The sequence below is a fragment of the Mirounga leonina genome, unplaced genomic scaffold (assembly GCF_011800145.1).
Source record: "Mirounga leonina isolate KUSES-001 unplaced genomic scaffold, KU_Mleo_1.0 Mir_125, whole genome shotgun sequence".
NCBI lineage: Eukaryota > Metazoa > Chordata > Mammalia > Carnivora > Phocidae > Mirounga > Mirounga leonina.
This window is the reverse complement of record NW_023270305.1, coordinates 46,074,528-46,098,388: the sequence shown is the minus strand read 5'-3', so window position 1 is coordinate 46,098,388 and position 23,861 is coordinate 46,074,528. Positions and strand designations below refer to the sequence as shown.

Genomic DNA, 23,861 nt, shown 5'->3' with positions numbered 1-23,861 from the left:
TGGCGAAGCCAGAGGGGCACCATAGGAATCAGGCATATTTTAGGATGTCCTCCCCTACATCCCCAGCAAACGCACGAAACCCTGCTTCAGGTCCCCTGTGCGGGACTTCTTAGGAAACGGGGCGGAGCCCTGGGGCTGGTTGGCGGACGCTGGACCCCGCGAGGCGCGCCTGCGCCGTGCAGCGGCGAACGCGTTCTAGCCGGAAGCACATGTTGGAGCTGGAGATTCCTGGGGATGGAAACGAAGATGGAAGCGCGGAGCGCCGGGGCCGAAGACGGCTTCACCCAAGTCACCCGCAAGGGTGGGCGGCGGGCGAAGAAGCGGCAGGCTGAGCAGCTGTCCGCGGCGGGGGACGGAGGGGAGGCGGGCCGCATGGACACGGAGGAGGCCCGGCCCGCGAAGAGGCCGGTTTTCCCGCCCCTCGCCGGGGATGGATTCCTGGTACTGGCGGGGCCCGTGGGACAGGAACGGGGCCGGGGCCAAAGCCGGTGGTCCCTGGGTGATGCTGAAAGGGCGGGGGCCGTTCTTTCGTGACGGCCTTCAAGAAGTGACTCTCCTGAACGAAGTTTAATTCGTTCGGTTAAAGAAGGCTTCTTGTGGAAGAGCTGTCATTTTACAGCTCCACCTCCATCCCAATACATCTCCCGACTTGTGTGTTCTTCTATTGTAGGGTGGGAAAGAAGAAACAAGGAAAATTCCAGTCCCAGCTAACAGATACACGCCACTAAAAGAGAACTGGATGAAGATATTTACTCCTATTGTAGAACATTTGGGACTTCAGATACGGTTTAACTTGAAATCGAGGAATGTAGAAATTAGGGTAAGGAGAATGTCAACCATTTCCAAATATATTAGGGTTTCTTTTTCCTACAGGGGTGAAAAGAAGTGAATAGACTTTCCTTAGTGGGACTTGTTTTGTTAAATTGTCGTTATACAGTCTTCTAAAATAGTATAGTGAGTTCGAACTTCTTGAATGTCTTCAAATTCTGCATTCAACACAAATATTAGTTGAATTCATAAGGTGGACCTAAAGTCATACCAAAATACTGGTTATGCCTGTGCATGTATTTTATGATGTTGTGTGTTGAAATGAGACAAGGCTGAGTAAAGAGCTGGTCATAAACAGACATACGTAAATAGAGACTAAAAGTGCTTGCTGTGCACACACATATATTCATTTCATGGTGTCAGTTCAAAAGCTAGACAATGTTAATTGACTTTGGGCTTCCTTTTCTGGGTGCGTTTTATATTAGAATCAATGACCAAAATTAATTATATCTTCCATTTTGAGGGCTCTTCTACCATCATCAGGACTGGTATAGACTCATCTCTGTTGAACTAGAATAATGGAAAAAAGCAGAGGGGCACTGCTTTAAATAGTTGGTAAAGTTTAAAATATGGAACTTGGCAGAACTCCTTTTTCTTCAGGTTCTTGTAGTTTTGTGCCAAAACGTCTTGTTTCCTTAGAGGTTTCCCTTGCTTCGTTGCTTTAAATCTCTCTCACCAGTCCTTCCTCTGCCAGTGCCAGATTAATTTTCCTGGACCACATTGCTTTCACTATGGTACTCTGGTATCTTCAAAATCTCTGAAGGGTAAGAGCTAAGTTTTTGACTGAACTTGCCCTTTTTCTTTTTTTTTTATTAAAGATTTTTATTTATTTATTTATTTGAGAGAGTGAGAGCGAGAGGTCACGGGGAGAAGGAGAAACGGACTCCCTGCTATGGGGCTCGATCCCAGGACCCTGAGATCATGACCTGAGCCGAAGGCAGATGCTTAACCGCTTAACCGACTGAGCCACTCAGGCGCCCCTGAACTTGCCTTTTAAGTAGGAAGCTAAGTCCCAAGTTCATCTCATCAACTCTGACCTTTTTATGTCCATACCTGTGAGGGACTTTGCCATCTGAAGAAAGCCCTCTCCTCCATACTCTTTCTTTTCCAGCCTCAATTCCAGTCATCTCTCGGAGTCTAGCTCAAGTGCTTTCTCCTTTAGGATTGGTCTGTGTTTCAGTCATGTCTTCAGAGTCTACACTCTTACTGTGCTTGGCTGTCTTACTACGTGTTGCAGAGGCATCAGTTTGGATTCCACTCACACCCGTTGCTGCTTCTGGATGCCAGGCACATAGTGGTGCTTTGGCGTGCACTACATCATTTTAATCTTTAAGACAGGCCTGTGAAGTAGTTGTCATATCATCATCCTTTAGATGTGAGGAAACTGAGTCAAAGGAGTAGGTTAGTCAGAGTCATCAAAGTCATTCACTAACAAGTGAATCTTGTTAGTCCTGAAAGGACCCCCCGCCACCCCCGACTTTTTTATTTTACAAATGAGAAAACCTAAGACTTGGAGCATCTATGGGACTTGCCCAAAGTCACATACAGGATTGGAACTGGAATCTAGTTTTATATGTGTATTACACAACCTGTGAAGTTTGAAATTTGTCAAATATGTGGTCTCCTCAACTAAATTTGAGTTTTTGTGCGAGAATGGAAATGACAATTTTGGAATCAGACCTGTGTCGGAATTCTGCCTTTTTCACTTTTCAGTACTTCAGTTTTCTCAAATATAAAAGTTTTTATATTACTTAATATTCAGGGTCGAGGGGCGCCTGGGTGGCTCAGTTGTTAAGCGTCTGCCTTCGGCTCAGGTCGTGATCTCAGGGTCCTGGGATCGAGCCCCATGTCAGGCTCCCTGCTCAGTGGGAAGCCTGCTTCTCCCTCTCCCACTCCCCCTGCTTGTGTTCCCTCTCTCGCTGTGTCTCTCTCTGTCAAATAAATCAATAAAATCTTAAAAAAAAAGAATTCAGGGTCGACGTGAAGATTAGGGCTGTTGTGTGTAAAGCACCTTTGCGATACGTGTCACTTTTAGTGGTTGGGATTTTATGAATAGTAGCTATTTCTGCAATTATCTAGTAGAGCCTTTAAGGACAAGATCCCTGCTTAAACCATTCATGGTAGTCCTGGAGTTAGTGCATTAGGAACCATCAGCATGTAATGGCGAGTATATGCTGGCCATCAGTCCTCGTGTTGTATTAGAGTATTTTCATCTCCAGCCATAATATGTGCCCTTTTTTTTTTTTAACAGACTTGTAAAGAAACCAAGGATGTTAGTGCCTTGACAAAAGCAGCTGATTTTGTGAAAGCCTTTATTCTTGGGTTTCAGGTGGAGGTAAGTGATTTCATGACATCTAAAATAGGTGCTTAAAAACACTTAATATGAGGGGCACCTGGGTGACTCAGTTGGTTAAGTGTTACCTTCGGCTCAGGTCATGATCCCAGGGTCCGTGAATGTTTCTGTGGATTTGGGCTTTTTAAAAAAACTTTGAGTTTTCTAGGTCTGGTGAATTTTAACTTAGTAGTTATTCTCAGGTATCTAAACGTAAGGGCTTCACAGCATTTATTTTTATGTTGTAGGATGCACTTGCCCTCATTAGGTTGGATGATCTCTTCCTAGAGTCTTTTGAAATTACAGATGGTGAGTATAGGGTGGTCTTTTCCTATTAACTATTGTACTTTTCTACTGCCGACTTTGTATTGTAAGTGACTTTTAGCTTTCTAATAGCATCAGTTGACCTGTATAATTAGCAGGTTTTAAAATATATATTTTTTGTATCTTTTAGTAGGTAAATTTAGTTAGTGATTAAACTTCATTATGGAGTGGGTGGTGTGCTGGAATTGCTTGCCTCCTGAGGCCTTGATTCTCTCATTTAGTAAAACCCCTAAAGGGAGACCACCTGTCAAGGGCAATAGGAAGAATCGCTGGCAAAGGAGGAAAAACCAAATTCACCATAGAGAATGTGACACGGACACGGATAGTTTTGGCTGATGTGTAAGTATCCGATCTTGAGAAAATTACTGTCATAATTTATATTTGACTTTTTGCTGGTTTCAAGAAGTCATAAAGATTGTATTTTATGCATATTGTTGCCACTGACTCTTTGTCAGTATATGGTTCTGGATGAAATACATAATTACTTTGAAAGCAGATTAAGTTAGTTGACAAAATCTGAGGAATTCTAGCTTATTTTTTTCTCAGTTAGCAATAAAGGACATGTTTAGGGGTGCCTGGGTGGCTCAGTCGGTTAAGCGTCTGCCTTTGGCTCAGGTCGTGGTCCCAGGGTCCTGGGATCGAGTCCCACATCGGGTTCTCTGCTCAGCCGGGAGCCTGCTTCTCCCTCTGCCCCTCCCCCCTTCATGTTCATTCTCTCTCTCGCTCAAATAAATAAAATATTTTAAAAAAAAGGAATGTTTAAGAATTACTATTAAAAGAAGTTACATGATAGGGGAAGATTTATTTATTTATTTATTTTAAGATTTTATTTATTTATTTGATAGAGAGATAGCAAGAGCAGGAACACAAGCAGGGGGAGTGAGAGAGGGAGAAGCAGACTCCCCGCTGAGCAGGGAGCCCGATGCAGGGCTCGATCCCAGGACCCTGGGACCATGACCCGAGCTGAAGGCAGGCGCTTAACAACTGAGCCACCCAGGCGCCCCGAGAGATGAAAATTTAAATAGTATCAGAGGGGACTCCTACTTAAATCAGTAGGAGAGAGCAAGGAGTGGGTGTTTTCAATGCCACTGTGAATTTCCTTTTAAAGAAAGAAATATATGTGTATAACTCTACATAAATATTTTAAAACTATATATAAAGGCCTTTCATAAAAGGACGATGAGCATTGCACGTTGGGTGAAAAACTCGAGAGCAGCTCTATGTGAACAGAAAGAAGATAAGGGCTTAGAATAAGGGTGCAGGAAGTGGAGCTGGGATTAGCCCTGGCGGGGGTTGAAGATGCTGCGGGGCCAGGTCGGGGTTGCTGGCAGATGGCGCCAAGCTTATATAACACCATGTGCTATGAAGTTGGGGAACGAAGCAGTTGACTGACAGGAGGAGGGACCTGCCTGCTGCTAAACCCAGAAATAATTTTATTTAAAATCATGCTATAGGGGCGCCTGGGTGGCTCAGTCGTTAAGCATCTGCCTTCGGCTCAGGTCATGATCCCAGGGTCCTGGGATCGAGCCCCGCATCGGGCTCCCTGCTCCGCGGGAAGCCTGCCTTTCCCTCTCCCACTCCCCCTGCTTGTGTTCCCTCTCTGGCTGTCTTTCTCTCTGTCAAATAAATAAAACCTTTAAAAAAATAAAAAAATCATGCTATCTTGGCTCTAAACTCAGGCTCACAATTTTTTAGAACCTACATTTTAGACTCTTTTACACTCGAGGGATAATGATACTGCCATGTTGATGGCCCTCTTACTGGAAGACAGGTTTATTATAATTTTGATCTTTGTGAGGGGAGCCTAGACTTGGGAGTATGGAGCCACGAGGATAGCTTGTTCTGACCTAGACATTTTAAAATATTTTGAAATGCATACCACATTTGAAAGCATCATACGTAGCCCTAAAAACTTTTGTTAATTTAGAAATCTAAAAATGTAACTGATGTGCTAATCAAATTATGGATGTTGTGATGTATTAAATTCTAAGTATACTGATAAGTGTTAACGTAAAATTTACTAGTTGAACTAATTTTTTTAACAGCTTTACTGCAGTATGATTTACATACAAAAAAAATTACCTTATTTAGTATCCTTTTCAGTGAGTTTTGGGTAAATCTTTTTTTTTTTAAAGATTTTATTTATTCATTTATTTGAGAGAGTGAGAGAGAGAGAGAGCACATGAGAGGGGGGAGGGTCAGAGAGAGAAGCAGACTCCCTGCTGAGCAGGGAGCCCGACGTGGGACTCGATCCCAGGACTCCAGGATCATGACCTGAGCCGAAGGCAGTCGCTTAACCAACTGAGCCACCCAGGCGCCCGAGTTTTGGGTAAATCTATAGTCCTGTGATCCCACCTCAGTCCCAGGCAATCACTGATCTACTTTCTGTCATGGTTTTGCCTTTTCTAGAAATTTATATAAATGGAAATACACAGTATGCATTCTTTGGTGTATGACTTCTTTTAATTAGCATGCTGTTTTCAGTTTCTCCATTTTGTTAGGTGTGTCAGTAATTCCTCTTTATCACCAAGTACTATTGTAAGGTATTGCATTTTGTTTATCTATTCACATTTGATGGACATTTGGGCTGTTTTCAGTTTGGGGCTCTTCTGAATAATGTTGCTATTACTGAATTTTTATATCTTTTTTTCCAAAGTGAATTCCGTACTACTTGAAATTGAGTATACTGTCTTGAGTGTTCAGTATAAATAGGCTAATTGTAAATCCACATGTTCATCCATTTATTATGATGTAACCATAATGTGGACTAGTATGTACCCATAACTGTTGTTTTTGATGAGTTGCTGATAACCTGGTAAAATACAGTATGATGTGAGCAAGATAAAAAGCTAAAAACTATTCCCTGTATATTCAGTGCATCAGATGGGAGATAACGTTGCCTGTATGTCCTGAGACCTCTATACCATTGTGGCCACTGCCCCACCACTTTGGTGGTTTCGACAGCAAAACCACTCACACTTCATGTATGCTCACTGTTTTCTCATCTTTCCTGCGCTATTGTCAAGGATTTTTATCAAAATTAGACATACACATACTTGAGCAAGCCCCAGATTTCTTCCGTCTACCTCCATTTCCACTTCCTCAGAGGAACTGATTTCAGCTCTTTTAGGTAATTTTTAAAAATTATTTATCTCCATATTTTCAAATATCTTGTTTATATACCAGCTTCTTGATTTTTTTTTTTAGCTTCACCATTGACTTTCTACCATGAAAGATGAAAATTTAGCTTTTATTCATCTCTCCCCCCACTTCCACCCCATGTACTCAGCCCTTCTGACATCCAGTTTACTTATCCCTCCCTACGTCCCCTGTACATTTTGGGTTTTCTTTTCTTTTTTTTTTTTTTTTAAGATTTTATTTATTTGAGAGAGAGAGAATGAGTGAGAGAGAGCGCACACATGAGAGAGGGGAGGGTCAGAGGGAGAAGCAGACTCCCCGCTCAGCAGGGAGCCCGATGCGGGACTCGATCCTGGGACTCCAGGATCATGACCTGAGCCGAAGGCAGTCGCTTAACCAACTGAGCCACCCAGGCGTCCCCATTTTGGGTTTTCTAAGACCAGTGTTAGCATTACCTGAGTACAGGGTCAGTGCTTAGTGTATTAACACTGGGCCAGGTGATAACTGTGATTGTTCTGTCCTTTACCACTTTGTTTTCACTTGAAAAAAGAATTCTTATTTATGTTTGTGCTTTCTATCAGTAAAATTCAGTAAAAAGCTGTATGTTTTTGCATCCAGATATATCAAACATTTGAGCAACCTCTCCTGGAGCCTGCTTTCTCAGAAGCACTACTCCTCTCTGCCTGGTGCCCATTTGGCGTCCTAGGTTCTCCTTTCACCTTTGCCCTTTTGCTGTTTGAATCTCTTGGTTGTTGGATTCTTTTTCCTGAGTACTCCTTATGGTTCTTTTTTTCTTTTTGTTTTTCTTTTTTAATTTGATATTTGTATGTAGTGCAAAATGAGCACCACAGTACGTCTGGTTAACATCTATCACCACAGTTACAAATTTGTTTTTATGTGCGTAGAAACTTTTAAGGTTTACTCTTAGCAATTTACCACTATGTAGCACAGTATTATTGACTATATTTGACATGCTGTACATTATATCCCTGGGACTTCTTTTCTAACTGGAAGTTTACGCTGTTTGACCCCCTTTATTCATTTTTGCACACGCTCCCCAAGTACTCCTTATTTTGGTGCTGTATATAATCCAGGAGCTAGCTTAGCTAGCTAACATTATTTGAGAACTTCTAGTTCCAAAGGTGTCCTCTCTCCTGGCTTACTATACAGTTCTGTTATATAATTCACATCCATTCAGAATCTTGAAGACGTTGCTATATCGTAGCTTTCAGTGTTGCTATTGAGAGGTCCAGCACCATTTTTATACCTGATTCTTGGAGCGTCCCATCTGGCAGTTGTAGTATCTTCATCCGGTGTGTTCTGAAATTTCATAATGCTATGTGTTAGTGCAGGTCTATTTTTACTCCTCTTACTGGGCTCTTTGAAACTAGAAACTCATTTTCTACAATTTTCAGAAATTTTCTTGAATTACTTTGGTCTTCCTTTTCTTTGGAATTCCTTTCTCTATCTTCTAATTCTTATATTTATTTTTCTTAACATCATGCCCTTGATTCATGGGTGCATGAAAATAGCTTTTCTGACCTTACTGATTTGATTTTGTTTTTGCTGTTTTCATTCTTTTCTCCCCGTAGTCTCTGTTTCTCTTTCTTCACCTCGCTGGTTGTAGCCTCTTTTTTTTTTGTAGTAGATGCTTTCGTCAAGAGTCTGGGGATCTGTGTGTGTGTGTGTGTGCCAGATGTACACGAGTGAGGCAGGAAAGAGCAGACCAGAAGCCCTGAGCTCATGGGGTCTGGAGTGTGGCGGGATGCCGGTTGACTGTAGGCTTCACTTAGGGTGATTGCCAGGCTGTTTCTGATGTATTTTTTAGTCTTTTTTTTTTTTTTTTTTAAGATTTTATTTATTTGAGGGAGAGTATAGATGGGGAGTGAGAAGCAGACTCCCCGCTGAGCAGAGAGCCCAATCTGGGGCTTGATTCCAGGACCCTGAGATCATGACCTGAGCCAAAGGCAGCCGCTTAACCGACTGAGCCACCCAGGCGCCCCTCCTTTGGTCTTTTTTATTGAGCAGGTCAGGTTCCCTGAGAGAAGCATTCTCCAGGCTCTTTGCTGCCAGACTTTGAAGCCTGGTTATGGAAGATAGTCGGACGTCTCAACGTCCAGTGTGCAGATACTTGCTTCCCATTGCCCGTTTTTAACATGGCATTCCTACTTCAGCTGTACCTGGTACCCCTGGTCCAGATACCATGTCTTTTACCTTTCCCAGGGAGCAACACCTTGCCTCCCCTCCCATAATTTTGCCAGTTACGGGGGGTGGTTGCCTGATTACACAGAGTGGGGAAGAAAATCTAGGGATCATCTTGAACAGGTTTTGTCATTTTTGTCCCCACTTCCAGAAATGGCTGAGCCTGTCTGGATGAGAGGGCTCTGCTTGATGTTCCCACTGACAATTTAGTTTACTGACATTTTGGAAGATGGGCTCAAAAAGGCAAAATACTATTGTCCATCTTGTTTGCCAGCCAGGAATTTCTATTTGTAGGGTCTGGATGATCCTCACTGAATAGTGAAGAAATTTAGATTACCTTTAGAAAGCTTTGCAGTTGAAACCCAGATGTTTTAATTACAGTGTTACTTGCATTTCTGGATACTTAATACCAGCTCTGCCAATGTGTAATCTTCGGCAGACTTTTTTACTTCTTGCAAATTTCTTTCCTCATTTATAAAATGGAAATACCATCTACCTTAATAAAGCTCACGTGAGGATTAAATGGGAACACATAAAGCCCTAGCACATAAAAAGCACTCACTTGATGTCAACTAGCCATTATTAGCCAAGAATCTTAAAAAATTCTTGGTTTCTTAAAATTTTTTGTCTTTTCTAATTTTTGTTGGGATATAATTTAAATACCATAGAATTCCCCTTCAGAGTGATTTTTAGTGTCCTTAGAGTTGTGCAACCATCTTTATTTAGGAATCTGTATCTATCATGATTTTCCAGAGTTTCTGGATTATGGGATTCAGTTAAGGAAGTGCTTTTGTTGCTAACTCGTCCCATATTCTCTCTTGCAGGAAAGTTCACATCCTTGGCTCTTTTCAAAACATCAAGATGGCAAGAACTGCCATTTGCAACCTCATCCTGGGTAATAATAATTTACTCATTGGGTGTTTTCTCTGGAAAGAAAATAGGGAATTTAGAACTCAAACCACATTTGCACATCAGTTCAAGTTAAGCATAATGTTAAAAATTGAAAGTAGAAGCTCTTAGTGGTTGGCAAATGTGGGCCTAAAGGAAAAAAAAAAATATTTTTGCTTAGATTTCATCAATTTGCTAGAGAAAAGAAGGGGTTTATTGGGTTATATTGCTTATATCTTTGCTGCTTTCCCCAGAGATGCAGTGAAGCCATTCCAGAATAGCAGGCAGTGTGGTTTAGGTTTCAACGAAAAGAGAGCTGCTGATCACCATCAGTCAACTTAATTGATGCACTTAGTCCTATTTTTATTTATTTGAAAGTGAGCGAGCAAGCATGAGCGAGTGGGAGGAGGGACAGAGGGAAAGAATCTTAAGCAGACTCTGCACTGAGTGCAGAGCCCAGTGCAGGGCTCAATCTGACGACCCTGGGTTCGCGACCTGAGCCAAAACCAGGAGTCAGACATTTAACCGACTGAGCCACCCAGGCGCCCCAGTCCTATTTTCAAACTGTGCAGCAAAGTCAGTAACTTCTGGTACGAGTTATAGGATTGTAGCAGCTTGCTCTAAATGGGATTTTCCATCAGTGCCCAGATCTGACTGACCAGCTCCTTTTTAAAATATTTAGACAATTTGGTGTCTTTGACTCTTAGGATTTAAAGTATTTTTGGAGAATGTTTGGGTATGGTTTATGATTCTTTTGTTGATTTAAAAGAGACCCACTGGAAAATGTGCTCTTTAGAGTTGTAGACTGCTTTCCATGTGTCTTCTATATATCTGAGTATATTTGTATAGATATGTTTATTTTCCTCTGCAGGAAATCCTCCATCAAAGGTTTATGGCAATATCCGAGCTGTGGCTAGCAGAGCGGCAGATCGATTCTGATTTCAAATCAGAGACTTTTTATCTTGTCTTTGGACTCTAGAGAAAAAGCCCTTGTCCTGTGCATGTGGTCATAAGAAACCAAGAGAAGAACTTTTCAGTCACTTTAAGCCTCCATCGCTTCTTCTGTTCTCAGCCAGAAGCATCAACAGAAAGGTTTGCTAATACTCACATGCAGCAACTTGAGGATAATTCCCATATCTGAATTTAGTACCATAATTATACATTAATTATAATTTATCACTTCACTTTAAATAAAAGATTTGCATAGTTTATAATTCTCTTACTGGGAACTTGTTTAAACAGTCCTAAATGAATTTATAAATTTGTAACTTCTTATAAATTTATAAACATTTCTTGTCTATGGAGTGTATTTAAAAGAATCAGCTTACAAAATCGCTCTGAATCCTGACCCTTAATACTGGGTGGTATGTGGGCTTTTTAGAAGCAGCAGTTTGGAGATACTGTTGTGAACAAAGGCTAATTTTTGTAGCTTATAAAACTAAAGACATCACAAGGTTGATGTGAGGAAAATTTTATTTTTCAAATAAGCATTCAGTGAAAGTAGTCAGACCTTACCAATGTTTGGGTGAAGGTGAAATATGGTAAAAGAACGTTTTTACCAAGAAAACCACAATGTTCTGCAAATGCAAGAGCCTGTTTTAACTAGTGTCTGCCTATTTAAATACTCATTTGGTAAGTATTTAAGTATTAGTCTTTAAAGTAAGTGTTTAATCTTAGCAAACACTAAGAGCTAGGTAGAATCCTAGACAGTTGAGGCTGTTGGTGGACAAGGGACAGAAAAAGAAATCACTGCCCTTGTGGAGTTTTCGTTTTATTTCAATAACCAGGGAAGACGAATCTACAAAATACCTAAGTAAATTCTGTCAGCAGAGGGAAAATGCTCTGGAAGAAAAAAGAGTGGAGTAAGGGAGATGCAGGTGTAGGAGTCTGTTTACGTGGGGTGGCCAGGAGCGTCATCCCTGTGGAGCCAGGACATACCTGAACAGACCTGGTGGCATCAGCTGTGGGGTCTCTGGTTGGGGAGATGGTACAAAGGCCCACAGCAGAAGCAGGTCCAAAGCTCCAGGAAGCACAGGAGGCGAAGGCAGCTGGAAGCAGAGGAAGGGTGAGTAGTAAAGCGATGAGGTAGGGCTTTGTAGGTTGTTGTAATGACTTGTGTTTTTAACCAGTGATAAAACAGATTTATCTTTACTTACGGCTTATAGTCAAATATTAAACATCAATTTTTCAGGTTATTTTTTAAATCCAAAAGAATGGAGAAAAGACTACCTCATGGGAAAAAAAGTATCTAATGGCTGTGGAAGCTCACCAAAGACGATTGTGAACACACTCCAGCAAGTTTCAAATATTTTATTTTCTTATTCATACAGTAGGAAGTTTTCTAAAGATCCCACAACATGACATTTCATGCAGAAGAAAAACTAAACATTCAACATAAACCGCCCCCACCCACACTAAAAAAAAAAAAAAAAAAAAAAAGGAAAGGGGGAAAAAAAAAAACCCTCATTCCCTAGTAAGGAAATAATGTTTGCACTATTTTTCTGTAACGCCAGCCAAGATAATGCACAAGCAAGAGAAATAGAAAGCATTTGCTAAAATATTTGTAACAAATACTTATGTACAAAAAATTCACAAAAGACTAGTTCCCCCTTGAAGCAGAGCACATGGCAGTTGACACTGGAACAGATCAATCCACTGGCTGGGATTATAAGCCACGTACTGATCCAGAGGAAGAAAGTTACATGTAGTGGAGATTTTCAGTTTGAACATTAACATTTCCAAAGTTTGGCAACATTATCTTTTAAAATTATGCAAATTATGTAAACAAGAGGTACATTTTAAATTGATCTACATGCAAAACTCCATGTCATGCAAGGACACCAAGCACCGGGATTTTTCTCTCACAGACAGAGCCCATGATGTGCAGCACTCAGTTGAAGGAACAGCGATGGCAGGCAGGTGTGCCCAATTTAAGATTCATTTACCTTGATTCAACCTGCCCTTTTCCACTTAAGATTATAAAACCGCTTTTCTAGAAAAACTATACCGGGGAAGACTACTGTCCTAGAAAGCTAACCAAAATGTTTTCTTCCAGCCAATAGTACCTTTGCAGAAAAGGGAAGGGATAATATCAAGTGGTGGAACATGATACGCTACTTTTATATCACACATTTAGTAAGTTAGCATCCATTACAAATATGGGCAAATCAAGAAAGAAAACCATCATGCACTCTCTATGCCTTGTGGTAAAGAAATTCAAGGGGTATAAATTTGGATAAAATTTTGCTCTTCCATGGCATATAAATTAGTACGACTTCTTCCATTTACATCACAAATATATGTGAGCGTTCAGATACATACATGCACATTAAGTATCACCAGTTTTTTAGATGAGCTGTAAGCCTTCTGAAACAGAAGGGAAATTTATGGTTCAAAGGTAAGTTTAATGACAAACTGATTACCTACATACTGAAACGAATGGATATCCTAAGTAGTTATGTGATTTCCTTCAGGTATTACTAAGAAATGTCTAAGGAAAATCGTGATTGCCTCAGATGGCTTCTGGCCTTTCCATAACTGGTAACTTACATTGACTCAGGGACATTTACTAAATGTAATGGCTCCTAGTTAAGAAGTAACGAAGCAGCCACAAGCTCTGTGCAGTTACTATATGAACACAAGAATGAGCTCTTGGCAGAAGCACTGCACTATACTTTGTCCTCAAGCAGAGATGTAGTAAAAGCTGCTCAGCAATGAGACACAGTCCCTGGAAATATATTCATAGGTAGAAAGAAAATTACACACTCCTTTGTTACAAAAAATGTAATTAAGGTAAATAATAGGACGTTAACAAATGCTTTGTCAATCTCTCAAAGGAGAAAGCGCAGGAAAAGGAAAACAGCTGGCCTAACACCCGGCTCAAATCGTACAATTTTCTATCTATATATAAAACTGTGTGAAATAAAAGTAAGGATGTTTTATGTTCTGCTTGGCACTTTTGTACTCTATCATTTTGTTTCTGAATCAAGTAGATTAAATTAAAGCCAACCTACTACACATATAGAAAGCTACATATATCTATATATAAATATTTACATATGTATATATAGATACTTTCTTGTTATAAAAGATGAAGAAAAATAAATTAAAAAGCCAACCCCTTCCCTTTCTTCACCACATTGATATGCTCTTTTCATGTTGCTGTCCTTCAGACTTTAAAGTGCTACACTGAGTTATTGAGAGAATTAGAGTTCAATAACACTTAGTTGGCTTCATGAGGCTCGTGATGGAAAATGTGGCTTCACAGAGAAAAATACTTCCATTTAAATACACAGAGAGCATTGCTGGACGTCTTGAGCAGATCTTCAGAGATGGAGAAGAAAGCAAAAGTGTTGGGTGGTACTCTTTAAAAAAGAGTCACACATCTACCACCATCTTTTTGTGGATATCTAGGCCACCTACAACCTGCAACAGATAGGAACAAATCAAGCTTAACCACAAATGAAAACTCCTTTTTACTGGTCTAACCACCTTAACCAAAATTACAATTTAAAAAATACTTTAACTGTTTTCAGAAGTTGCCTTTTTTGAGTTGTTTTGTTTTTGTTTTTAAACCTGTACTGCATCTAGTTAGAATTTTCATGGCTTCTTTCTCCCAGGATAACAGGCATTTTCTTGTGTTCTAGGACAACTGTTGGCAAACTTAAAAAGCCGGAGAGTATTTTAGGCTTCTTGTAGGCCACATGTAATTTCTCTTGCATTTCCTTCTCCCAGTTTTTTTTCTAAGATTTTTATTTATTTATTTATTTAACTGACAGAGACAGCGTGAGAGGGAACACAAGCAGGGGGAGTGAGAGAGGGAGAAGCAGGCTTCCTGCGGAGCAGGGAGCCTGATGCGGGGCTCGATCCCAGGACCCTGGGATCATGACCTGAGCCGAAGGCAGTCACTTAACCAACTGAGCCATCCAGGCGCCCCAACTTTTTTTTAAGACTTTTTTTTTAAGATTTTACTTACTTTAGATTTTACTTACTTGAAGATTTTTTTTTTTTTTTTAAAGATTTTACTTATTTATTACAGAGAGAACATGAACAGGAGGAGGGGCAGAGGGAGAGGAGAAGTAGACTCCCCACTGATCCCAGGACTCCAAGATCATGACCTGAGCCAAAGGCAGATGCTTAACTAACTATGCCACCCAGGTGCCCTTCTCCCACTTTTTCTTAACAACACTTTAAAAATGTAAAAAACTGGTCTAAGCTCAAAGACACACAAAACAGGAGATGAGAAGGATCTAACCCACTCTGTAGTTTGCCAACCCCTACTTTTATAGTAATAACCGGAGGTTATCATAAAAATTTATCCTCAAAATCCAAATATGGGCTTAACTGTCAGTCTATTCTAGAAAGTATTAAAAAGTAACAAATGAATAAAATTTTCTGCACATTATTTTCCCATAGGCTTGAAGACATGGAGAGTTGTTACAGACATCTCTGTGAATAATGACATGGTAATCTACAAGTTTAATTACCTGTATTATTATTTGGAGGATAGATTCTATTAAGTACAACCTACCTAAAGAAAGTACGTAAGTCACAAATGTTCACAGCTTGATGAATTTTCCCAGAGTAAACACCCAAGTAACTAGCACCCAGACCATTACCAGGACTCTTCTGTGGCCCCCTTCCAGCCATCTCCCTCCTCCTGCCCTACCACACACACACAGGGAGCCACTACTGTGACTTTAACAACCTGGATTAGTTGGAGATCTTTTTCATGTCTGACTTGTTTCACCTAACATATTTTTGACAATCCATGTTGTTGTGTATAACTGCATCTGTATTATTATTCAATTTAAACTTACGTTAAAAGTTTATTTGAAAAATAAAGCTTAAACAGCCAATTAGTGCTACAGCTTCTGCTATGAAAATATCCGTTTGCTACCCTGCCCTCATTCTCTATTTCCTTTTACATAGAGATGATCATTTAGACTTTTCAGCTAATATTCAGTATTTCCCTATAGGTCTCCAAGTAACATTCCTACGTTGCCTTCTCTTGGATTCAAAGTTGCAAGCATTATCCACTGACTTCCCACCACACAAGAGGAAGATTTATTTCTTAAACACCTACACACCCCTCCCATCTATCTCCTACCCCGTATACTTCCCACCCCACCCTTCCAACAGTTAAATCTTCACTTTGATTAGACAGAAATTCAACATTTTAATTATGACTATATAAAATACTATTTACAGCAAAACAATTGCATACTGCACATTTGTGTTGCTACAGGTTTATAATTATCTTTTCCTTTGCTGGGTATCTATGTATTTAATTCAGTCTCAAACTTCTGTTCTAAATCTGTTCAAATATATGATGTAATTCTATCAATTTTATTATCTTGAAATCATTCCCAGAGCTTTCCCACCTGCTACAATCTAGGCCTGTCATCTCTGGACTTGCTTCATCATCCCCGAAATTTCCTTCTCTCATGTTGGACCCTCTGCTTCCTAGACCCCACATTATCTATTTTTTGATTTACAACCTTATTACTGTGGGAGCACATCTTCCAGTAGTTTCCCAAAAAGGGAAGCCTTGCATTACCAGAAAATGTCTTCATTCATCCATCTAGTTTGAGTTTGTAGAGAATTCTAGTTTGGAAATAAATAACTGTCCCTCAGAATTGCAAAGGCAATGCTCCATTGTCTTTGAGCTTCCTACTTTGCTATATAGCAGAGAAGTCAGCTGCCCTGATGTTTTTTGAGTCTTTGTATAAAGCCCCTCCCTACTACCCCTCTACCCCTGGTCTTTGGAATTTGTAGGACCATCTCTTTGTTTCCCATCTGAAAATTTCAGGACATTGTGCCTAGGCCCAGAGTAATTTTATATACTATGCTAGGTACTCAGTAATCCTTTCAGACAGAAAACAGTACTTTTGGTTCATTACTTTTGATTCATTTTTAATGACTTCATTCCCTCCATTTTCTCTCTGGAAATACTAGCATTCAGGTGTATATAAAACAGGTGTATATATGCATCTCTAAATTTAAATTTCTAAGAGTTCTCATATATTATTCAAGTTTTGTTTAAAGCATTCAGTATATTATATCCCTGAGAATGACAGATTTTTGTTTTACTTTTAGAGGCAGAAAAATGGAAATATCTTTACTTAGTCTCCCTCCCCCTCCCCCCACTCTCACCCCCCAATCTATGCCTCCTGTTTCCCAGCTTAGAGACTCTACACTTCACCCTCTCAATCTCCCACTATAGGGCAGGAGAGTCTGAAGAGTAGGAAAGGAGATCAATCTAGTGTGCTAAATACTTTTTAAACAGACTAAGCAATTCTGTTTTTAGCCTCACCTTCATCCCCACTTTTACTTGTGCCCCCAATTTCTGAGCCTTTCAGGGATACTGCATTATAAACCAAGCTGCTTCTCAGCTTTCCAAGTTGATAGCTTAGAATTCATTTTTTTCTCTTAAGTCAGCTTACTTATAAAGCTGTTGACTCTAGTTGTTATCCTCCCTACTATCTCTTTGTCCTGTGGGTTCATAAACCTTTACTTTTTAATTTCACTGGAGTTTGGAGAGCAAGCAAAAATAAATACAGTTCACCCCTGAACAGCACAGGGCTTAGGGATACCAACCCCACCCCCACACAGTCAAAAATCCATGTGTAGGGGCGCCTGGGTGGCTCGGTCGTTAAGCATCTGCCTTCGGCTCCAGTCATGATCCCAGAGTCCTGGGATCGAGTCCCACATTGGGCTCCCTGCTCCGCGGGAAGCCTGCTTCTCCCTCTCCCACTCCCCCTGCTTGTGTTCCCTCTCTCGCTGTGTCTCTCTCTGTCAAATAAATAAATAAAATCTTTAAAAAAAAAAAAAAAATCCATGTGTAACTTCTCACTCTCCCAAAACTTATAACTACTAATAGGACACTGTTAACCAAAAGCCTCGCCATTAACATAAACAAAACATTTTGTATGTTATATGTATTACATACTGTATTACAATAAAGTAAGCTAGAGAAAACATTAAAATCGTAAGACAAAAAACATGTACAATACTTTATTGAAAAAAACCTACACATAAGTAAGCAAGTGAAGATCAAACCAGTGTTGTTCAAGGGTCAATTGTACATGTGTTCAGGTCCCAGCTTTAATCCTGTCACTAATCATTTCTATTTTCTCTATGTGGACTATTCTGAAAATTTTAAAGGAGGCAAACAAGCATGTCATCTCTTAAACTAACTTCCCATCTCTTTCACTGCTATAGCTTGAGAAATCAGAATAAAAAGGACTCAATGAAGCCGAAGTTACGGGCTTGATCGATGTGAAAAGTTGGTTTAGATGCAAAAATTTTGCTACACTCCTGAACTATGCTCCTTAAAAACACAAGTAATTTATCACAAATACTGGAAATGAACTCAAATCATAAGCTTGTCTTCAGTGTACATAGTATCATTTCTATACCTAAAGAAATACCTAAAAAAAAAAAAATCAAGATTTTATCTGACAGAGAGATGTATTTTAATTTCCTTCCACTGACAAGTGATTTATATGCAATTTTAATTTATATTTTATATTTACTAAATATAAATGGGGTCTTCATCTCTATACATCTCTTCCACATCACTCTGGGCAAGTTTTCCATTTGTATTTTGTTCCCTCAAGGCTTAGGATTTCTTCTTTCCTTCTTTTAAAAAACTGGCTACTATCCGTGCTGCCACTACCAGCCTGGTCTCATGTCACACTCAATCTGACGCCAGTCCACTAGAGTATTTCTGTGATCTTTGGCAATGAAGAGACAGACAGATGACAGACCCTTATAGCAAGTACCACCATGCAACAGTTCAAAGTCTCAAAATCTCAAGCTTAACTCTCTTCCTTTTTTTATTCTCATTAAATTAAATTAATTAACATATATTATTGGTTTCAGAGGTACAGGTCAGTGATTCATCCCAATATAACACCCAAGGCTCGTTACATCATGTGCCCTCCTTAATGTCCATCATCCAGTTACCCCAGCCCCCCACCTCATCCCCTCCTGTTTGTTTCCTATGATTAAGAGTTTCTTACGGTTTATCTCCCTCTGATCTTTTTTTTCCCCCTCCGTTCCCCTATCTATGCTACTATTTCTTAAATTCCACATCTGAGTGAGATCATATAATTGTCTTTCTCTGACTTATCTGACTTAGCGTAATATCCTCTAGTTCCATCCACATCATTGCAAATATCAAGATTTATATTTTTTTGATGGCTGAGTAGTAGTGCATTGTGTATATATATGTAACACATCTTTGTTCATCTGTCGATGGACATCTGGGCTCTTTTCATAGTTTGGCTATTGTGGACATTGCTGCTATAAACACTGGGGTACAGGTGTCCCTTCGGATCACTACATTTTTATCTTTGGGGTAAATACCCAGTAGTGCAATTGCTGAATCGTAGGGTAGTTCTATTTTCAGCTTTTTCAGGAACCTCCATACTGTTTCCAGAGTGGTTGCACCAGCCTGCCTTCCCACAAACAGTTTAAGAGGGTTCTCCTTTCTCAGCATCCTCACCAACATCTATCGATTTCTGACTTAATTTTAGCCATTCTGACCAGTGTGAGGTGGTATCTCGTGGTTTTGATTTGTATTTCCCTGACGCCCAGTGATGTTGAGCATTTTTTCATGTGCTGTTTGGCCATTTCTGTATCTTCTTTGGAGAAATGTCTGTTCATGTCTTCTGCCCATTTCTTGTTCTTTGGGTGTTGAGTTTGGTAAGTTCTTCATAGATTTTGGATACTAGCCCTTTATCTGATAAGACATTTGCAAATATCTTCTCCCATTCTGTTGTTTGTCTTTTGGTTTTATTGACTGTTTCCTTTGCTGTGCAAAAGCTTTTTAACTTGATGAAGTCCCAATAGTTCATTTTTGCCTTTGGAGATGTGTCTACCAAGAAGATGGTGTGGCCGAGGTCAAAGAGGTCACTGCCTGTGTTCTCAAGGATTTTGTTGCATTCCTGTCTCACATTTAGGTCTTTCATCCATTTTGAGTCTATTTTTGTGTATGGTGTAAGGAAATGGTCCAGTTTCATTCTTCTGCATGTGGCTGTCCCATTTTCCCAACACCATATGTTGATGAGACTGTCTTTCTTCCATTGGATATTCTTTCCTGGTTTGTCAAAGATTAGTTGACCACAGAGTTGAGGGACCATTTCTGAGTTCTCTACTGATCTGTGTGTCTTTTTTTGTGCCAGCACCGTACTGTCTTTATGATTACAGCTTTGTAATAGAGCTTGAAGTCCAGAATTGTGATGCCATCAGCTTTGGTTTTCTTTTTCAACTTTCCTTTGGCTATTTGGGGCCTTTTCTGGTTCCATACAAATTTTAGGATTATTTGTTCCAGCTCTGTGAAAAAAGTTGATTGTATTTTGATAGGGATTGCAATGAATGTATAGATTCCTTTCGGGAGCATAGACATTTTAACAATTTGTCCTTCTAATCCATGAGCACGGAACATTTTTCCAGTGTTTTGTGTCTTCCTCACTTTGTTTCATGAGTGTTCTATAGTTAGTCCTGAGTACAAATCCTCTGCCTCTTTGGTTAGATTTATTCCTACATATCTTATAGTTTTGGTGTAATTGTAAATGGAATCAACTCCCTAATTTCTCTTTCTAAATGTCTCATTGTTAGTGTATAGAAATGCACCTGATTTCTGTGTATTGATTTTATATCCTGCCACTTTGCTGAATTTCTGTATGAGTTATAGCAATTTGGAGGTGGAGTCTTTTGAGTTTTACACATAGAGTATCACGTCATCTGTGAAGAGTGAGAGTGTTCTTCTTTGCCGATTCGGATGCCTTTTATTTCTTTTTGTTGTCTGATTGCTAAGGCTAGGACTTCGAGTACTGTGTTGAACAACAGTGGTGAGTGGGCATCCCTGTTGTGTTCCTGACCTTAGGGGAAAAGCTCTGTTTTTCCACACTGAGAATGATACTTGCAGTGGGCTTTTCATATATGGGTTTTATGATATTGAGGTATGTTCCCTCTATCCCTACACTGTGAAGAGTTTTAATTGAGAAAGGATACTGGGGTTGCCTGGATGGCTCAGTTGTTAAGCATCTGCCTTCAGCTCAGGTCATGATCCCAGGGTCCTGGGACTGAGCCCCACATCGGGCTCCCTGCTCAGCGGGGAGCTTGCTTCTCCCTCTCCCACTCCCCCTGCTTGTGTTCCCTCTCTCACTGTGTCTGTCAAATAAAATCTTTAAAAAAAAAAAGGATACTGTACTTTGTCAAATGCTTTTTCTGCATCTATTGAATCATATGGTTCTTGTCCTTTCTTTTATTAATGTAGTGTATCATGATTGATCTGCAGATGTTGGACCACCCTTGCAGCCCAGGAATAAATCCCACTTGATTGTGGTGAATAGTCTTTTTAATGTACTGTTGGATCCTATTGGCTAGTATCGTGGTGAGAATTTTTGCATCCAATTTCATCAGGGATATTCGTCTGTAACTCTCCTTTTTGATGGGGTCTTTGGTTTGGGGATCAAGGTAATGCTGACCTCATAGAGTCTGGAAGTTTTCCTTCCATTTCTATTTTTTGAAACAGCTTCAGAAGAATAGGTATTAATTCTTCTTTAAATGTTTGGCAGAATTCCCCTGGGAAGCTGTCTTGTCTGGCCCTGGACTCTTGTTTTTTGGGAGATTTTTGATTACTGCTTCAATTTCCTTACTGGTTATGGGTCTGTTCAGGTTTGGTAGTTGATAACATCTCTAGGAATGCATCCATTTCTTCCAGATTGCCTAATTTGTTGGCATATAATTGCTCTTAGTATGTTCTTATAATTGTTTGTATTTTTGGTGTTGGTTGTGATCTCTCCTCTTTCATTTATGATTTTATTTGGGTCCTTTCTCTTTTCTTTTTGGTAAGTCTGGCCAGGGGTTTATCAATCTTACTAACTCTTTCAAAAAACCAGCTCCTAGTTTTGTTGATCTATTCTGTTCTTCTGGTTTCTCTTTCATTGATTTCTGCTCTAATCTTTATTAATTCTCTTCTCTTGCTGGGTTTAGGCTTTATTTGTTCTTTCTCCAGCCCTTTAGGTGTAAGGTTAGCTTTTGTATTTGCGACCTTTCTTGTTTCTTGAGAAGGCTTTTATTGCTATATACTTCCCTGTTAGGACCACCTATGCTGCATCACAAAGGTTTTGAACAGTTGTGTTTTTGCTTTCATTTGTTTCCATGAATTTTTAAAATTCTTCTTTAATTTCCTGGTTGACCCATTCATTTTTTAGTAGGATGCTCTTTATCCTCCATGTATTTGAGTTCTTTCCAAATGTCCTCTTGTGATTGAGTTCAAGTTTCAAAGCATTGTGCTCTGAAAACATGCAGGGAATGATCCCAGTCTTTTGGTACTGGTTGAGACCTGATTTGTGACTCAGCATGTGATCTATTCTGGAGAGTGTTCCATGGGCACTAGAGAAGAATGTGTATTCTGTTGCTTTAGGATGGAATGCTCTGGATGTATCTGTGAAGTCCATCTGGTCCTGTGTGTCATTCAAAGCCCTTGTTTCCTTCTTGATCTTCTGCTTAGATGATCTGTCCATTGCAGTGCGTGGGGTGTTAAAGTCCCCTACTATTATTGTGTTATTAATCAATGTACTTCTTTAATTTTGTTATTAATTGGCTTATGTAATTGACTGCTCCCATGTTAGGGCCATAAATATTTACAATTGTTAGATCTTCTTGTTGGAAAACCCTTTAATTATGATATAGTGTCGTTCTTCATCTATTACAGTCTTTGGTTTGAAATCAAATGTGTGATACAAGGATTGCCACCCCAATTTTCTTTTGGTGTCCATTAGCATGATAAATGGTTTTCCACCCCTCACTTTCTTTTTTTTTAAAGATTTTATTTATTTATTCATTAGAGACAGAGAGAGGCAGAGGGAGAAGCAGGCGCCCAAGGAGCAGGGAGCCTGATGCGGGACTCGATCCCAGGACCCTGAGATCATGACCTGAGCCAAAGGCAGACGCTTAACCATCTGAGCCACCCAGGCGCCCCTCACCCCTCACTTTCAATCTGGAGGTGTCTCTGCGTCTAAAATGAGTCTCTTGCAGACAGCATATCGATGGGTCTTGTGTTTTTATCCAATCTGATACCCTGTGTCTTTTGATAGCAGCATTTAGCTGCTATTCAGAGTAACTATTGAAAGATGTGAATTTAGTGCCATTGTATTATCTGTAAAGTCACTGTTTCTGTACATTGTCTCTGTTCCTTTCTGGTCTTTGTTACTTTTGGGCTTTCTCTTTGCTTAAAGGATCCCCTTTAATATTTCTTGCAGGGATGGTTTAGTGATCACAAATTCTTCTAGTTTCTGTTTGTCCTGGATGCTTTTTCTTTCTCCTTCTATCCTGATGACATCCTAGCTGGATAAAGTATTCTTTGCTGCATATTTTTCTCATTAAGTACCCTGAATATATCATGCCAGTCCTTTCTGGCCTGCCAGGTCTCTGTGGACAGGTGTGCTGCCAATCTAATGTTACCTTACCAAAACCTTGTAGGTTATGGACCTCTTATCCTGAGCTCCTTTCAGGGTTTTTATCTTTGTCTCTGAGATTTGCAAGTTTCACTATTGTATGTCTGGCTGATGACCTATTTTTATTGATTTTGAGGAGGGTTCTCTGTGCCTCCTGGACTTGAATGCCTGTTTCTTTCCCCAGATTGGAGAAGTTCTCAGCTATAATTTGCATCAGTATACCTTCGGTCCCCACCCTGTCTCTCTCCTTTTCCTCTTCTTCTGGGATCCCAAATATTCTATTTTTTCACTTTATGGTATCACTTATCTCTCGAATTCTCCTCTCATGATCCAGTAGTTATTTATCTCCCTTTTTCTCAGCTTCATTATTCTCCATTTTGTCTTCTATATCACTAATTCTCTCTTCTGCCTCATTTATCCTAGCAGTTAGAGCCTCCATTTTTTATTACATCTCATTAATAGCCTTTTTTATTTCGACTTGATTAGATTTTAGTTCTTTTATTTCAGAAAGTGATTCTCTCTAATGTCTTCTGTGCTTTTCTCAAGCCCAGCTAGTATTTATATTTATAATCATTATTCTGCACTCTAGTTCCAACATCTTTCTTATATCCATTAGGTCCCTGGCAGTCAGTACAGCCTCCTGTTCTCTTTTTTGAGGTGAGTTTTTCCGTCTTGTC

General features: G+C 39.8%; 2 protein-coding genes across 3 annotated transcripts in view; one reads left to right on the top strand and one right to left on the bottom strand.

Annotated features, from left to right (window-relative positions):
* Positions 1-161: 161 nt before the first annotated feature.
* PNO1 (partner of NOB1 homolog) lies at positions 162-12,150 on the top strand. 2 transcript variants are annotated; one of them, XM_035001403.1, is made up of 7 exons: positions 163-441; positions 671-820; positions 3,080-3,163; positions 3,409-3,469; positions 3,706-3,823; positions 9,649-9,719; positions 10,584-12,150. In XM_035001403.1, exons 1-7 carry the CDS (start codon positions 235-237, stop codon positions 10,649-10,651), a joined length of 759 nt encoding a protein of 252 aa, XP_034857294.1. In that variant the 5' UTR covers positions 163-234; the 3' UTR covers positions 10,652-12,150. The 2 variants fall into 2 exon arrangements, with proteins under 2 accessions (XP_034857293.1, XP_034857294.1); XM_035001402.1 differs by lacking the exon at positions 10,584-12,150 and having other exon boundaries at positions 162-441; positions 9,649-10,139.
* The window catches only part of PPP3R1 (protein phosphatase 3 regulatory subunit B, alpha), a 72,629-nt gene continuing 60,775 nt past the window's right edge, over positions 12,008-23,861 (bottom strand). The window contains exon 6 of the mRNA XM_035001405.1: positions 12,008-14,137. Coding sequence (XP_034857296.1) covers positions 14,090-14,137 — 48 coding nt within the window. The 3' untranslated portion in view covers positions 12,008-14,089. The remainder of the gene's footprint in view (positions 14,138-23,861) is intronic.